This window comes from Podarcis gaigeae, assembly GCF_964106915.1.
Source record: "Podarcis gaigeae genome assembly, chromosome: 13".
NCBI classification, from domain to species: domain Eukaryota; kingdom Metazoa; phylum Chordata; class Lepidosauria; order Squamata; family Lacertidae; genus Podarcis; species Podarcis gaigeae.
Genome location: NC_139689.1, coordinates 38331862 through 38345863, shown reverse-complemented (window position 1 = coordinate 38345863; position 14002 = coordinate 38331862). Strand labels below are relative to the sequence as shown.

The following is a 14002-nucleotide window of genomic DNA, read 5'->3' as shown; positions in this document are numbered from 1 at the left end:
CCTTCTTTGTGGATCTCTGAGCCGCCGACAACCTGGAATCCAGCAGAGCCTCTCTTTAAACATGTCAGTTCCAGACACACTTCACATGGAGAAGAAAACATTAACACCACTTTATTCTTGTTTAAAGAAAAATATCCAAATACACAAGGGATCCGTGGAAGGTTACATGTTAAGAAGAAATGGGGTAGGACAGGCAGAACTGAAACAGACTTACCCTTCTAAACAAAACCAGTTAAAATCAATTACATCAACTGGCTGATGGGGCCTCATTGGTTAAGCAGCCCGGGAGACAAAAGCCTCACCTGACTGGACCACATGGGGCACGGAAGCGTCTCCATTCATCACTCCATTGGGGGCTCCATCATATATCCATTCTCAGTGGACAAATAGCCATCAGCTGACTGCATGGATTCTTGGTCCAGGAACATATCCTGGCTGGTTTCTTCCAAGGCCTCTCCCATGCCATTGTCCTGCCCCCTCTCTTCCCGTTTCTCCCCTCCCCGCTCCCCCCGCTCCCGCTTGTGCTCCCTGTCACGGTCCCTGTCTCTGTCCCTATCACGACGACGCTCTCTGTCACGATCCCTGTCTCTGTCTTTGTCGCGATGGCTGCGCCGCCGATCCCTCTCTCTATCCCTGTCCCTGTCCCTTTCTCTGTCCCTGCCCTTCTCTTCCCCCACTTCGGGCTTCACCTCCAGCCCATCTACGCCCATCTCGCCAAGGGTGGCCTCATCAGGCGGGGCCTCAGCCACTTCTGGCAGCTCTTCCTTCTTGTCTCTATCCCGGTCCCGGTCCCGCTTGCGATCCCTGGAACGGCTGCGGCGCTTGCGCTCCCGGTCTTTATCCTTGCTGCGCTCCCGGCTGCGCTTCCGCTCATCTTTCTCTCGGCTTCGCGTCCGCCGCCGGCGCTCCCGGGATCGGCTGCGACGGCGTTCTCGCTCTTTGTCTCGGTCTCGGCTGCGGTCTCGGCGATCCCGCTCCCGTTCGCGGTCTCGATCCCTGTGAGCCGGGGTGGTGATGAGGGGACAGAATGTACTTTCTCAAATGTCAAGTAATTGTCTTTAACTACTACTTTGGCACTGTACAACACAAGAGGAAACCCATGACTGAACATGGCATCTATACAAGGACACATCTGCACTACAAACCGGTTTAACTGTCATGTCTTCCATGGTCCAGCATTATAAAAAAGCAACACACAATAAAAGGCTTGCAATCCAAACTACCTTAATCACAGAATCTGGTATAATACCCTTATCTTTACAATCAAGGGGGGTGGAGGTTGAGAAAAATTATACAAATCTATTCAAATCTGTCTCATTTTGTGTGTATTTAATTTTTAAGAGATACAAGAGGAGGGTCTGGCTGCAATTGAAAAATGTTCTAATTTTAAACGCTAGGATATTTGCTTTTGACTTTAAGCCTATAAGCCTTCTGTACATTTAGCACACAGTTGGTGCTAAGTAATACTTTGAATGGGAGCTGCCACCAATCATTCTCTTGTATTAGAAATGAAATTCCTACAACAGTATAACTTTTTGAGGGGAGAGGGAGAATGGCAGTGATACCGCTCTGTTCTACTTTATGCAACTCAACTCACCTTTCATCGTATCGGGAGGTGTCATCCCGGCCTGAATGTCTGATGTTGACGTCAGCACCTCCTCGCCGGGTGCCACCGAGACCACCACCTGCAAAGGAGGGGAAAGAAGAAGAGTTTGGATTTGATATCCGCTTTATCACAACTCAAAGGAGTCTCAAAGCAGCTAACATTCTCCCTTCCCTTCCTCCCCTACAACAAACACTCTGTGAGGTGAGTGGGGCTGAGAGACTTAGAGAAGTGTGACTAGCCCAAGATCACCCAGCAGCTGCATGTGAAGAAGCAGAGACGCGAACCCGGTTCACCAGATTACGAGTCTACTGCTCTTAACCACTACATCACACTGACAATGTTGGGTCTTTCCAAGCTTGTTCACAATTAGAAGGCCAGGGCTGGAAGAAACATCGTCCTTGTATGCCCAGTGTGTGCTGTTTTTGTTCTAATATATCTTGTTTAAATTGATCTCATTTGAAACCAGAGGGAGGGAAAGGATCTCTCCTGGTTTCTGAGCCACATATGCAGTGAGAACAATTCCTCCTGCCTCGCAAAAAACTTACAGAAAGCAGGCCTTGCCAAATGGAGGGATCAGAAGGAAGGATGAAAGCACCTTGGAACGGTTCATGTTCATCTTTCCAGAAACTGACTAAGAATCGAAAAGTACCTCTGGCCCAACACAACAACCTTCAGAGAAAACATCAACAGATGCCTATCCAGCATTATTTTGAAAACTTCTCAGGCACAGGGGATTTCTCTACCTTTCAAAAGCATTTCTCCACTGGCAAACAGCTCCCACATGTAAGCAGGTTTTCAAAGAAACGCTTAACTCAAGTCTACTTTCCTCTAGTTAAGACCTAACCAGTCTTGGCCCACCCTCAGAAAACATAGGGAATAGCCACTTTAAGTACACAACTCCCTATGTTTCAGTTTCCTTCTTTCTGGGCTGGACATATTTAGTTCCCTCAGTTTGTCTTCTAGATCTCCACTTACTAAATGTCAACATCCTTGGTGGCCAGAATGCAGCAGTCTAGCAGCACTGATGTCTGCCCTTCACCCCCCCCCCCCGCCAAGACTTCTTGGGGCTTGCAACTATCAGGGACAAGGGTGGGGCAGAAAAACTGGCAGCAAGCACGGTATAGCTCTCTGCACACACTTACCAAGCCTGCGTGGGCGCCATCCCTTCACCGTGCGGCCTCTCTCTACGTCCACCAGCACCCGCCTGCCATCTATTTTTTTCCCATCGGCGTGCTTGTATGCCGCTGCAACAGATTAGGAGGGGTATCCAGGGGGGCGGGGAGGGCAAAGGGAACTGCCATTATCCGGACTGCACATCAACAAGCCCACCCGCCCCCAAAGACATATACCACACACAAAGGATTCTGAAGGAGGCTCCCATTGGCCCCGCTGCCCCGGGCGAGGGATTGCTCCACATCTGCTTGGGAAGCGTTGCCTCAAAGCTCGTCCTGAACACAAGAGCTTGCCTTGATTAAAGTAGCTGGGCAAAATCCACATCATTGTGGGAGTGTGTGGGTGGGGTTGGGACACAACCGGCAAGTAAACTTTATGGGCTGCCTGACCACAGCTATCCCAGAGCCCCAGAGTTGTGGAGCAATCCCCAGCACCACCTCACAATGTAGCCCCCTGGCCTCTGCTGCAAAAAGAAGGAAGGTTATTGAGCAGTCAAGACTCACGCTACATACATCACTTGCCCAGAAGGAAAAAGGCTGGGTACACACAAGCAAGCCCTCCACCCCAGCCCTCCCAGCAAACCTCAGAGTGGGCCAAGCTCTGCTGCTTATTTGTACCCCCAGCCAGCCAGTCCCAAGATTGGCCATGCCCCCAAACCCAACCCAAAAGCAAGAGTTCCTGCCATCAAAATAAATAAATAAAAGTAAATGGGGGGGGGGGGGAGGAACCAAACAGGTGAAGGGGAGGAGGGAAGAGGGATATAGAAATGCTTTCTAGGTTACAGGGGAGTGAAAGGTCTGGTGGGGAAAGAAGAGGGTAGTACGCACAAGGAAAAACACTCAGGGAACTGGCTGGCACCCTCGCTCAACACTCCCAGCCCACTTTAACCCACTATCCCCCCCCCCCCGCCCTCACCCATGCCGCTTTCAAACCCACTGCAAATCTCTAGGACGACTTTAAGGGGAGAGGAAATGTTCTCAAGCCACTTGCTAAAGGAAGGGTGGGCGAGCACAGCTAACAAGTAAAAAGGAAATAAAAGCATTTACCTGGAGAAACTACTTACAAAACCATTGCAACTTTTAACTCCTCAAACTCACTGCATCGGGCTGCTAGCGCTGGGGCCCGAGGCGCAGCTCCCCCCTGCCCGGGAGCCCCCGGCTGGGGCGGTATTTTGGGTTTTGCATTTTAGCTGCTGAGCCGACCTTCCCTGCCTTACCTGTCTCAGCAGCGGAAGTCGGACACTCAGATCCCACCCCACCCTTGCCAGCCCCTCCCCAGTCCCCCCAGCCTCACCCCACTCCCCAAAACTACACAAAACTCTAAAGAGCTTGAAGATAGTTTATGTCTTAAGGGGTCCTTGCAAGCTTGGTGGCTCCCACGCACCGCCACTCCTCAAATATACTAAAGGCACCTATATGTGGTCAATAATGCAGGCGTGGGCAGTAGGTCCCATGGTCAGTGAAGCAGCTCTAGACACTACCAGAGGACTTCAATCCACAAATTTCTGAAGTATTCCCTTTTAAAAACATGCCCATCACCAAATTCAGAGAGCCAAATGTTGCTATTGTTTATTATCAGTTATCAAAGTGCTGGGTATCTTTTAAAAAATAGAGCAAGATAGTTGACTGTATGTCTTTTGGGGGACACTTTCAGGAATGAAATTTTACTTTTATTGAACATGCAAAGTTCAAAAGAGTAGGGGAATGTGTGTACAGTTATTTTTAGATAAAAATGCAGGGTCTGTATTTTGTTGAGAAGCACAAAAAATTAACTATAATGGTTTAAAGCTAACCACGTGCATAAACTGTGCATTAGAGAAAAAATAAACACATTACCCTTAAGCATGCACATAAAAAAGATAAGAGATAATCTCTCTCTTCGATGTGGGTAAATAGGATTTTCCCCTTCCTCACTCATGCATATATGCTCAAGGAGGATGTTCTCTTATACGTAACTGGAAAAAAAGGGTTGAAATTCCCTTCTTATAGAAACAAATGGCAAAAATCTTCTGATGTACATACATTTAATGGGAAAATATTACTTCAGAAAAAAAGACTTGGAAGCTCTCCATTTCAAGCAGAAGGTTCCATGAAATAAAGAAAAAAGTTACTGGCTCTAACTTATTATGGCACAAAACATTTTCACCTGTTCTGATTTCACCTGTTCTAAATCCTGATGCAACAGTACACAGCAGAAAAGCTCTGATTTTTTTTTTTAAAGTCCAAAAATCGGTTTCTTTGAAGGAGGATGTATTTTCCAACGGTCTGCCATCCCCCTAACCTTCATTTAAAAAAACAGAACCAAAAGTGGAGATTGTTCAGCTACTAGAGAAAGCTGTGGAAGGCGGAGCTTGACAAGATCTTCATCGTCAAGTCAGGCTTTGTCGAATGACCAATGGCAAAGATGTCATCCTGGGCCTCGAAGCCCTGAGAATCAGAAGCCAGTCACAGTCTTGGGGCACGATGACAGACCGCCACCCCCTACAAATTGAGTCTCCAAGTCAGCCTCATGGCTCATTTCCAAAATGGGCAGCCAGTGGACCAAAGTCAGCAAGGAGCAGCGTCCCTGCCCCCCATATTCACCACCATTTTATTGAAGATGGGAGACGAAGATGGGCCTTTTCTCCAGTGAAGAGGTCAGTCCATGGTTGGGCGAGTCCCAGATTGCTTACCTGAAACCACCCTCTGCATTGCATCTTACCTTCCTGGGACGTTTTATAATTAAGCACAATGGCCCTAGCATAAAAATCCCCAAGCTTTTCTCAGGGCGTTCAAGGGCTTTGAGCAGCAGCAGCAGCAGCAGCTGACATGTTGGGGAAGCTCACCTAGAACAGCTCTGTTGTCACATTACAGTTAGGCCTGAAAAGTTACTATTTCAAGCCCTTTCTGGTATCCCATCAATGACCAAGCCCTGGGTTTTCAAAGCTTTTCAATGCCAAGTTAGACCTTCAAACTTTTCTCTCTAGGAGAGGCCAGTTCACACGTTACTCTGGATAAATTGGTGAATTCATTTTTTCATACAGAAATCTCACCACAAAGAGATTCCTAATAATTCTTCATGCTTTCATGTGCTTGCCCAATTAATAAGAAGAGGCAAGGACACGCAGGGTGTGCATTTCCATTCACTGTACCTCTCTCATCCTTTTTATAAGGGCACACCTTTATGAGAACAAATCAACAGAGAAGAATGTATAAGGAATCCCTCCATCTTGTGACAAGATTGCTATGTAAAAGATGAGTATGAGACTCTCTGTAAGTAGCACTTACTTATCAGATTTTGGCAAAGTAACACTCTGCTCTGGATTGCTGGAGACACATAATCGCAATGCTGGGGAGGGAGCTTTCAGAATTTACCAAGTCCCTCAAGGAGCCAACAGCGAGCACCTGTTAATCAGCACACTAAGCAGTTTATAGCTCCAATACTAAACTCACAGGCACTCTTGTTTTTTCCTGTTCTTTAACAGATCCAAGGGCAGCACTTACCGCTTTTTCCCTAGGATTCAGAGGTCAGCAGTTAAGTTTCAAGGGCAAAGGTGGGGTTTTCTTTGTTTAATTAACTTCCCAACCTTGTCAACAGTGCCCCAAAGCAAAGCAGAGGTGGACAGTACGTGCACATTGGCCTGTATGGTTTGCGATTTAGCGATATACTGCTGCCTTTGACATTCTAGATCTTGCCTTGCAGACGATGGCAAGCTGAAGGGCCCCATCTAAATCCTTATTAAGTTTCAATACTCCAAAACTTAAAGGCCTCTGACGGAACACATCCTTCCAACGTAAATACTGGGAGGCAACAGGATGGTCCTTTTCAGGTTTAAGTCCTGAATTTTACCAAGCCTCCCCCCACCTTGGCATTCCTAGCTATAGCCTGCATTAGGCAGGGTTGAGGGCTCCAAATACTACACAATTGAAAGATCTAAGCTAAAGGAGCCAGACAGAAAAGAAGATAACAAGAAAGAACAGCAAGGTATGTGTGATGTCTCTGAACTGCCTTCTCTAGCAATAATTAGGAACCCAGCAACAGTGGTATAGTTGCCTGCTTGCATGTTAAAACCCACATTGGGGGATCAACGATTTAGAACCTCTGTTGAGACAGACATCCCAACCGTGTCCCACTTTGCAGGTCCCATTACGGCCTTGGCAAGCCCTGCAAGGGTAGCCAGAGGAATTACTCTACATAGCTTTGTGCTCCCACTCTTGCTAACTACCCAACCACCCATCAGCTTCCTAACTAAAAGCAGAGCTCAAATATCCTCAGTCCTGGTTGCTATCAATCAAAGAGCACAGGCATAAAAATGCACTCCCTCCTAAGAAACACACATCAGCCTACTCAGGGATTATGTACATTAACAGGAGCATCAAAAGATATTTGCCTCCAAGTTTGGCCAGGGGCAAGTTGCAGTGGCTCATGGTAAAACATTGTTAGTCAATGCAATTTCTGTACCTAGAGATAAAGCACCAAAGCCAAAAGATTTAAAATGTAAGGCCCCGTGTGTCTCAATCTGATTCAAGTGACCCAATAACTGGGAAGAATCCTCCATTCCACAAATGTACAATCTGTTAAAACTCTTAAATTCAAGAACTGACTCAAGTGGTAGTTGATATAGATGTTTGCTCTCCCCTAATACAGCTGTGCAAATAATTGTTCAGAGGATGGCTTCCCATTCATTCCTAAGCTTACCAATACCACTCTCACTGCTACCAGTCACTCCACTGCCCAGGCACCTAGTTCGGGTGTCTGTCCAAGTAAAGTGAGAAGACAGCCAGGTACACATGCTTTATGATGCTACCTTGTTTTCAAGATAGAATAATGGAGCTTATATGTGAGTGGCTCTATCCCTCTGGCACTGGAGGTGCTTCTTTGGGCAATTGTCACTGGCCAGAAACATCAGGCAAGTGCTAAATTACAAAGCTACCTTAATGTGCTGCTTAAGCTAAAATGCTTAAGAATGATGTAGTCTGGGGTTTTCCCACCTTTCCAAAGAGGACTAACACAATCTAACCCAGGTCTGTCAGGATATTTGGGAGCCTCGTATTAGCATCAGATATTACCATCTCTTGTGTCTACGCTATTAATGTAAGCAGTGATTGAAAGTGGAAAGATTAACATTCTCATGGCGATTTCAGAAAGTGACCTCAAATACTGTGATGCTTTCTTATGTGTGTTAATGATTGAGAGGAAGCATTTTGGTCTAGCCAGTCTGAAAAGGACTGAGGAGCCCCTACCTACTTGGGGCAAACATAATAAAATGATATTTTTGAAATAATTCTCACTCGCCAACTGTTTCTGCCTGCGTTGTTTAATGATTGCCAATCCAGCCTCACAGACTGCAGAGCGTAAAACAGCACATGTGTGTCTTGGAGGGGGAGGGTTCACTCAGGATATTTGAGCCCTACTGGAGAGGGCTGACCTATTATTATTCTTCCCTCCCTCCCCATTATATTTATGCTGCAAAATATAAGGCCAACAACCAAGCATAAGGAACCCATTTCTCCTTCTCCTTCCACACAGCAAGAGAACAGCGCAGAAGCCAGAAGAGAAACATATTCCTCTTCCTTCCTTCGCTCCACCCCACCTCCACACTAAGTCATGTCACCTAGCATCTGCCTTTGACCTGGCTTGTGTATAGAAGTGTGTTGGGTACTGCGGTTTCTTACCAATTATACAAACCCTTATACCAACCATACAATGAGATGTTGTAAAGGGGAAGCATAAGGATCAGCTGCAAGCCAGCAGTGGCAATAGCCATCAGAAAGGTGGCTGCAGTGACAATAAGAACACAGAATTAATACACCCCACTCACAACAACAGCATCTTTTCAAAACACAGCTACAGGTCAAAGTTACACTTGCTTTAGAAGAACTACTTCTTCACAGCATTCATTCTCCCTCTTAAAAAAATATTAACAGAAAGGAGATGGGCAACAGTTCAGTGTGGGGGGGCAGCCTTTATGACCCTGCTGGGTTCTGCAATGCAAGCAGGAACTCCAGCCTGCCCAAAAAGATGCTGGCATGACTAGTTAGTTGCCCACCCTCGGTCTACAGGGTTCCCCCCAACACAAGGGAATCTTGAGGGGTAAAGATGAGAGCTGTTGAACTGTTGCCTGTTACTTTAGCATACACACGCACACACACATTGCATTTGCAGCACCCCAGCTACGTTAATTTCTTTTTTCAGAACTAGACAAAGAGATGGAAGTGATGCTCTCGAAAGAGAGCAAGCCTACCTAGAGTAAAACTGAGATTCCCAAGTCCAAACCCTACATGAATGACAAAATATATAGGGAGCAGAGGGTAAAACTTCCTCCCTTCTGGATTCTACTGTTGATGTGAATGGAAGGATTCTCTCCCCCGCCTCCCCCTCACTTTCTATTATTGGTATGACTGGAAGGGTCCTCACTCGGAAACCCAACAGGGCCAGATTAACGGAACTTGGGTGCTTGCCAAACCAAGCCAGGCTCCCCCACTCTGTACTTACCTGTTGGGGGGAGCCCAAGCCCTCAAATAACTCAAGGGCTTTGAAAAAACATGCTTTCGTAATAGAAAAACTAATTTATAAAAAGACAAAACACACAAATCATAAAAACATCCCAGAAAACTATTGTACTTACAGTGCATGTCACGTTCATGTTCGTATTCAATGAAGGCGTAGCCACGTGGCTTGCCGGAGTGCTTATTGTACACCATGTAGATCTGGAATGGAATTGAAGTGGCAGCAAGGGTTAAATGTATAGCCCTAATACCTTCTTAGGACCCAAATGAAGTCCATCTCCTTATAAAACCCCATCACTTGAGACCACAAAGAGGAAAATGGTCAGTACACATTCAACTCTTGGCTGACCATGCCTGCTATGGTGTAATTAAAGGGGCATTTCTGCAAAAAAAAAAAAAAAAAGATACCTAAGTGATATAGGAAGCTCCAGATTCCAAAGCCCACATTACATTTTGTGTGAATGGAGCCTAGAAATTCCCACTGTGCCCTCTATATAGAGTAGCTGTGAGAGCACTAGAGAAATGAGGAAATGATAGCAGAGAGATGAGGAACGTAGAAATCTCAGGGAACAAGTTCTGTCTTCCATGTATGTGCTTAAAAAAAAAAAAAAAGAGAGAACAGTGCTCCAATGAGTTCAGAGATAGAAACAGCTTTTTCCCAGGGGTCACTTGCACCTCTCTCCACCCCAGCATTGTGAATGTCTTTGATAAAATGATGTGAGAGACAGGAAGCACTGGAAAGATAGCAATGTTAAAATCAAGTTGGTTTATCCTAAACCACAGAACTAGAGATATGTTCCAAATATATGAAGTGCTTCTGATAAATCAGAAGCATTTGAATGCAAAACAATTATCTTTGAAATGAAGTAAAACGATGTGGGAAGAAAACGAAGATTAAAACTTGCTCTTTTAGAAAGAGGTAAACGGGGATTAAAACAATGAAATTAGGGCAGAAACCACTCCACCCACCCACCACAAAATACTGGTCTACGCAATTCATCACTGGGAAATATGGTGATAATTATGTTCAATAAATTATTATCTAACAGCTATTGAATTTTATTGATTGATTGCCAAACAGATTCAAAAATAACCTTTCTACTTACTCTTTTGATAGGGCCATAGACTTCAAACTCCCGCCTCAGCTTGGATTCTGTTGTGTCATAGTTCTGCAAGGAAAATGGGAAGTCAAATAAGGAGAAGGCATAGAGATTATAACTGGTAGTTGTTTTTGTTTGCTTTGCAGATATGACTTAAAGGACATAAACAAACTGACAGAAGCAATTAAAGGTTCACAGAAGAGAACCCATTTCTCCCCTCAAAGAGCAATATTTGATGCAGACCGCATGCTACACAATACAGTATGCACAAATTCTGAAATACCCTGGGAACCCTTCTGTTATTTTCTCATTTATGTGTATGAAATAAAACTTTACCAATCTGCATAGCTTTTCAGCCAGACTATTTGAATTCCAAATATTCATTGTAGCTCCAGATTCTTCCACAATTTTTTTGCAATCACTGCTCTCACCAAATAACCAATTAAGGCCCTAATTTTCAGACCATCATCATTATTATTTAAAAACAAATGTAATATTTATTTCTGGGGATTTCATAATTTGTTGGCTTAGTTGTTTTGAAAATTTCCTCAAATATCTCATCCCTTATGACATGTCCACCACATGTGTTTGAAATACCATTTGTCTAAAAACCTCTACAACATAATGCTTATGCATTGTTGTGAAGTAAGAAATTCCTAAGGGAGTTAATTATCATTTTTGTGTTGTCCCAGTCCTGTTTCCCAGACTTTTCTTAACTCTTCAGGTGACTGCATGTCCATTGTATTAAGAACTAATGCAAGCTGGAAACTAGCCCTTTACATCTTTGTCACTTACTTCTAAAATTATCTTCTCATACTGACCCAGGTCTCTGGTTGCTTGTCCCATAATGTGGGGCAATCTGAAAATGATCCTACTTGCTACCATGAAAGCCACATAATGTTGGGGTGGTATAGGTAATGCTTCCACGGCTCCCTAGAGCCACATTCCCATGTAAAATTCCAATAGTTTATGAAGCTTAGCCCATTTCTGTGATTCAGAAATTGCCTGTTTCTCTCAAGAAAATCAGAATGACCTTGTATCGGGATGAATGGGGAGATCCCTGGCACGAGGGGTTCTTTGTGCTCTTTCTGTACTTTTAATACCATCTTAAAAGCTGTGCCATGATTTTTAATCCTGGTTTTTATAAGTTTATTTACATAGGAAAGTACTGTTGGCAATGGTGGAAATTGCTAAAGCAGCTGTTTGTTTCCATCTGTAATCTAACCTCTCTTACTGGTAAGGACACTAGCAATTTATTTTAAACAAAGCGTTGGCAGAAGAAAGAAGGTAACTTACAACTCTGGCGACAAAGAGAGTCTTGAAGGCATCTCCTTGAGCATTGGGATCATTGTGCGGGTCCCCTGATCGGAAGAATAAGGTAACGGATAAGAAATGAAGGAAAGGGGGGGGGGTCGTTTGTTCTTTCACACATGTGAACATGAGGCCCATCTTAAGATGAATAAATGAAACATTGAATTCATTCATGGTTAAAGACCAAAAGTGGTGCGACTTTCACAAAGTTCATTCCTTCCCCCACTGCTCCTCTCCCTGACTTACACATCTTCAGCTCAGTCTCAACCTCTTGTTGCCGGCGCTCAATCTTCTCTCGCCTCTGCAAGGAAAGGTGTCAAGGACAGAATATTAATGCTTACCTTCCAGTTCAGATGAACTACCTGAAGAAATACATCCCTTTGAAAACAATAGGGACCCATAAACCCCAGCTTCTAAGGAAAAAAGCTACCAACAAACAGTCAAGGGTGGAACCTGAGGCATTCCCCCATGCAATCTAGGAATCCTGGATCAGAGCTACTGTTGCAATAACCCACAAATTGCTATGCCCTGTACATACCTTCCGTTCCATTCGTTCCTCACGCGTCTCTGCGCGGGTAGGAGGAGGAGCATCACGTGGGTCCTGTAAGAGAAAGAGCTCATTTTTAATAAAGGACAAAGTGTTGAGAAATAAAAGCTGTTCTTGCAACAGCCAAATTCTGCAGGCACTAGGCAACGTTCTAACAAATTACAAATCAGGCCAATTCTTATAAGTACTTACCTCAAATTCTCGAATGTAGGGGGCAATGCCACTGTAGGGCTGATTATGGTGCTTCTCATGGGGTAGTTTCTCCAGAGGAGGTAGGTAGGGTATAGGATCACGGGGGGCAAATAGTGCCAACAAATTTGGGGGCAGGAATTGCGTCATCTTGGAAAACCTGCTACACATAAGAAAAAGAACAGACAGTTTGAGAACAGGATAAAGACAGCTGGCTTAAACATTCCCTAAGAAGTTCTTAACATGGCACAAGAACTGTTAGTAATCTACATCCTTGCACAAATCAGTTAAAACAAAACACTTCTGAACATCGAAGGTTGGAAGCTGGACTTATAGTACAATCCTATGTCCATTTACTCAGAAGTAAATCATACTAAGCTCAACTCAGTATCTCTCAGGCTCCCTCCTCCCTATACTACACCTCTCTTATCAGTTGGTGCAGCAGAGAGTAGTGTTGCAATACTATACACACACATCTGGGAGTAAGTAGACCCAGAGAATGCCACTGCTAAGGGACTGCTTCAAAGCAGGAAGTCCTGTTTTGAATCTGCTCTGATCTAAGGCCTGCTCCAGACCCGCAGCAAATGGGTGGGTGGGTGGGAAGGGGGTAGAGTGGACTGTACCATTCCACAGTGCAAGTGGGCAATTTATTACTGTCCAGTGCTCCTTGGGGCACCTTCTCCCTGTGTACAAAACCACTTGCGAGGAGTGAAAACAAGCAAGCAAGTTTTACAGACCAAACCGCTCTCTCTCTACAATGCACAGCTCTTCCCATCTCCGTTTTCACAATACAGGAGAGCATTCAAAGAACGTGAGCGCACACATACACACACCTGCAGTTTGAAGTGGTACAGTCTATTCCACCACCTTAGCCCTCCCCGTCCCGTCCTCCCCCCCCATAATGCATTGGTAGAGGCCTCAGAAAGTGGCCTTATGGAGGGGGTGGGAAATAACCATATGGTGACCTACCTTGAAGGGCTGCAATAGAAGCAGTCACAGCACTTAAGTGCAGTGCTTTGAGAACGATGTGAATACAGTACCACAGTTACTACTACTACTATTACTATTATTATTATTATCCCAGGAGGCTCCTGGATCCCTCCCCCTCTTCACCCAGAATCACAGCCTCTCCTCTCCCTCTTTTTTTTTGTAATCAGCCTTTGCTTCTCTGCCCCCCCCACTTCATAAAATCGCTGCCCTTTAACCTCCCCCCCCAAAAAAACACCCGTTATTCCCAAGCCCCTCCCCTCTGGCCCAACCGCACACAGACACGCGCGCGACAAATGTGTGTGTGTGGGGGGGTAGAAATACACCACCACAACAACCCCACTTCTTCCTCTCACACAGCGCCCCCCCCCGGTTACTGCCCCCCGTCCCTGGGCTGCGACCACGTTCCCTCACGTACTCGCCGCCTTTCTTTCACTGCGGTGGGCCGTGGGCACTCTTTCCCTCAGATGCCTCGGCGCCCGCCGCCGCCGCCGCCGCCTCTGGCTGGGCCTAGTCCGTGCTGCCTCTGCGCATGCTCAGCCTCCAACATCCAACCAACCAGTCCCCCGCCTCCTCCAGTCAGCATGTCCAGATCCTTACG

At 45.5% G+C, this 14002-nt stretch overlaps 1 protein-coding gene and 1 long non-coding RNA gene across 5 annotated transcripts in view; one reads left to right on the top strand and one right to left on the bottom strand.

Moving 5' to 3' along the window:
• The window catches only part of LOC310830275, a 274706-nt gene that overhangs the window by 130320 nt on the left and 130384 nt on the right, over positions 1-14002 (top strand). The window lies entirely within an intron of this gene.
• SNRNP70 (small nuclear ribonucleoprotein U1 subunit 70) lies at positions 81-13964 on the bottom strand. Of its 4 annotated transcripts, none has more exons than XM_083709618.1 (10): positions 13820-13964; positions 12418-12574; positions 12217-12279; positions 11925-11979; positions 11664-11728; positions 10374-10436; positions 9387-9468; positions 2749-2850; positions 1598-1685; positions 81-1032 (listed from the first exon to the last, which is right to left on the bottom strand). In XM_083709618.1, exons 2-10 carry the CDS (start codon positions 12562-12564, stop codon positions 342-344), a joined length of 1356 nt encoding a protein of 451 aa, XP_083565744.1. In that variant the 5' UTR covers positions 12565-12574; positions 13820-13964; the 3' UTR covers positions 81-341. The 4 variants fall into 4 exon arrangements, with proteins under 4 accessions (XP_083565744.1, XP_083565746.1, XP_083565747.1 ...); XM_083709620.1 differs by having other exon boundaries at positions 81-996; XM_083709621.1 differs by having other exon boundaries at positions 81-996; positions 12418-12577; positions 13820-13957.

Excerpts from the sequence above, each read along its gene's own strand:
- SNRNP70 (XM_083709618.1), bottom strand. The coding sequence starts at position 12,564 with ATGACGCAATTCCTGCCCCCAAATTTGTTGGCACTATTTGCCCCCCGT. Across the intron at positions 11,980-12,216 it reads AGGAACGAATGGAACGGAAG|AGGCGAGAGAAGATTGAGCG; the intron begins GTATGTACAGGG and ends CTTTCCTTGCAG. Across the intron at positions 9,469-10,373 it reads TCTATGGCCCTATCAAAAGA|ATCTACATGGTGTACAATAA; the intron begins GTAAGTAGAAAG and ends ATTCCATTCCAG.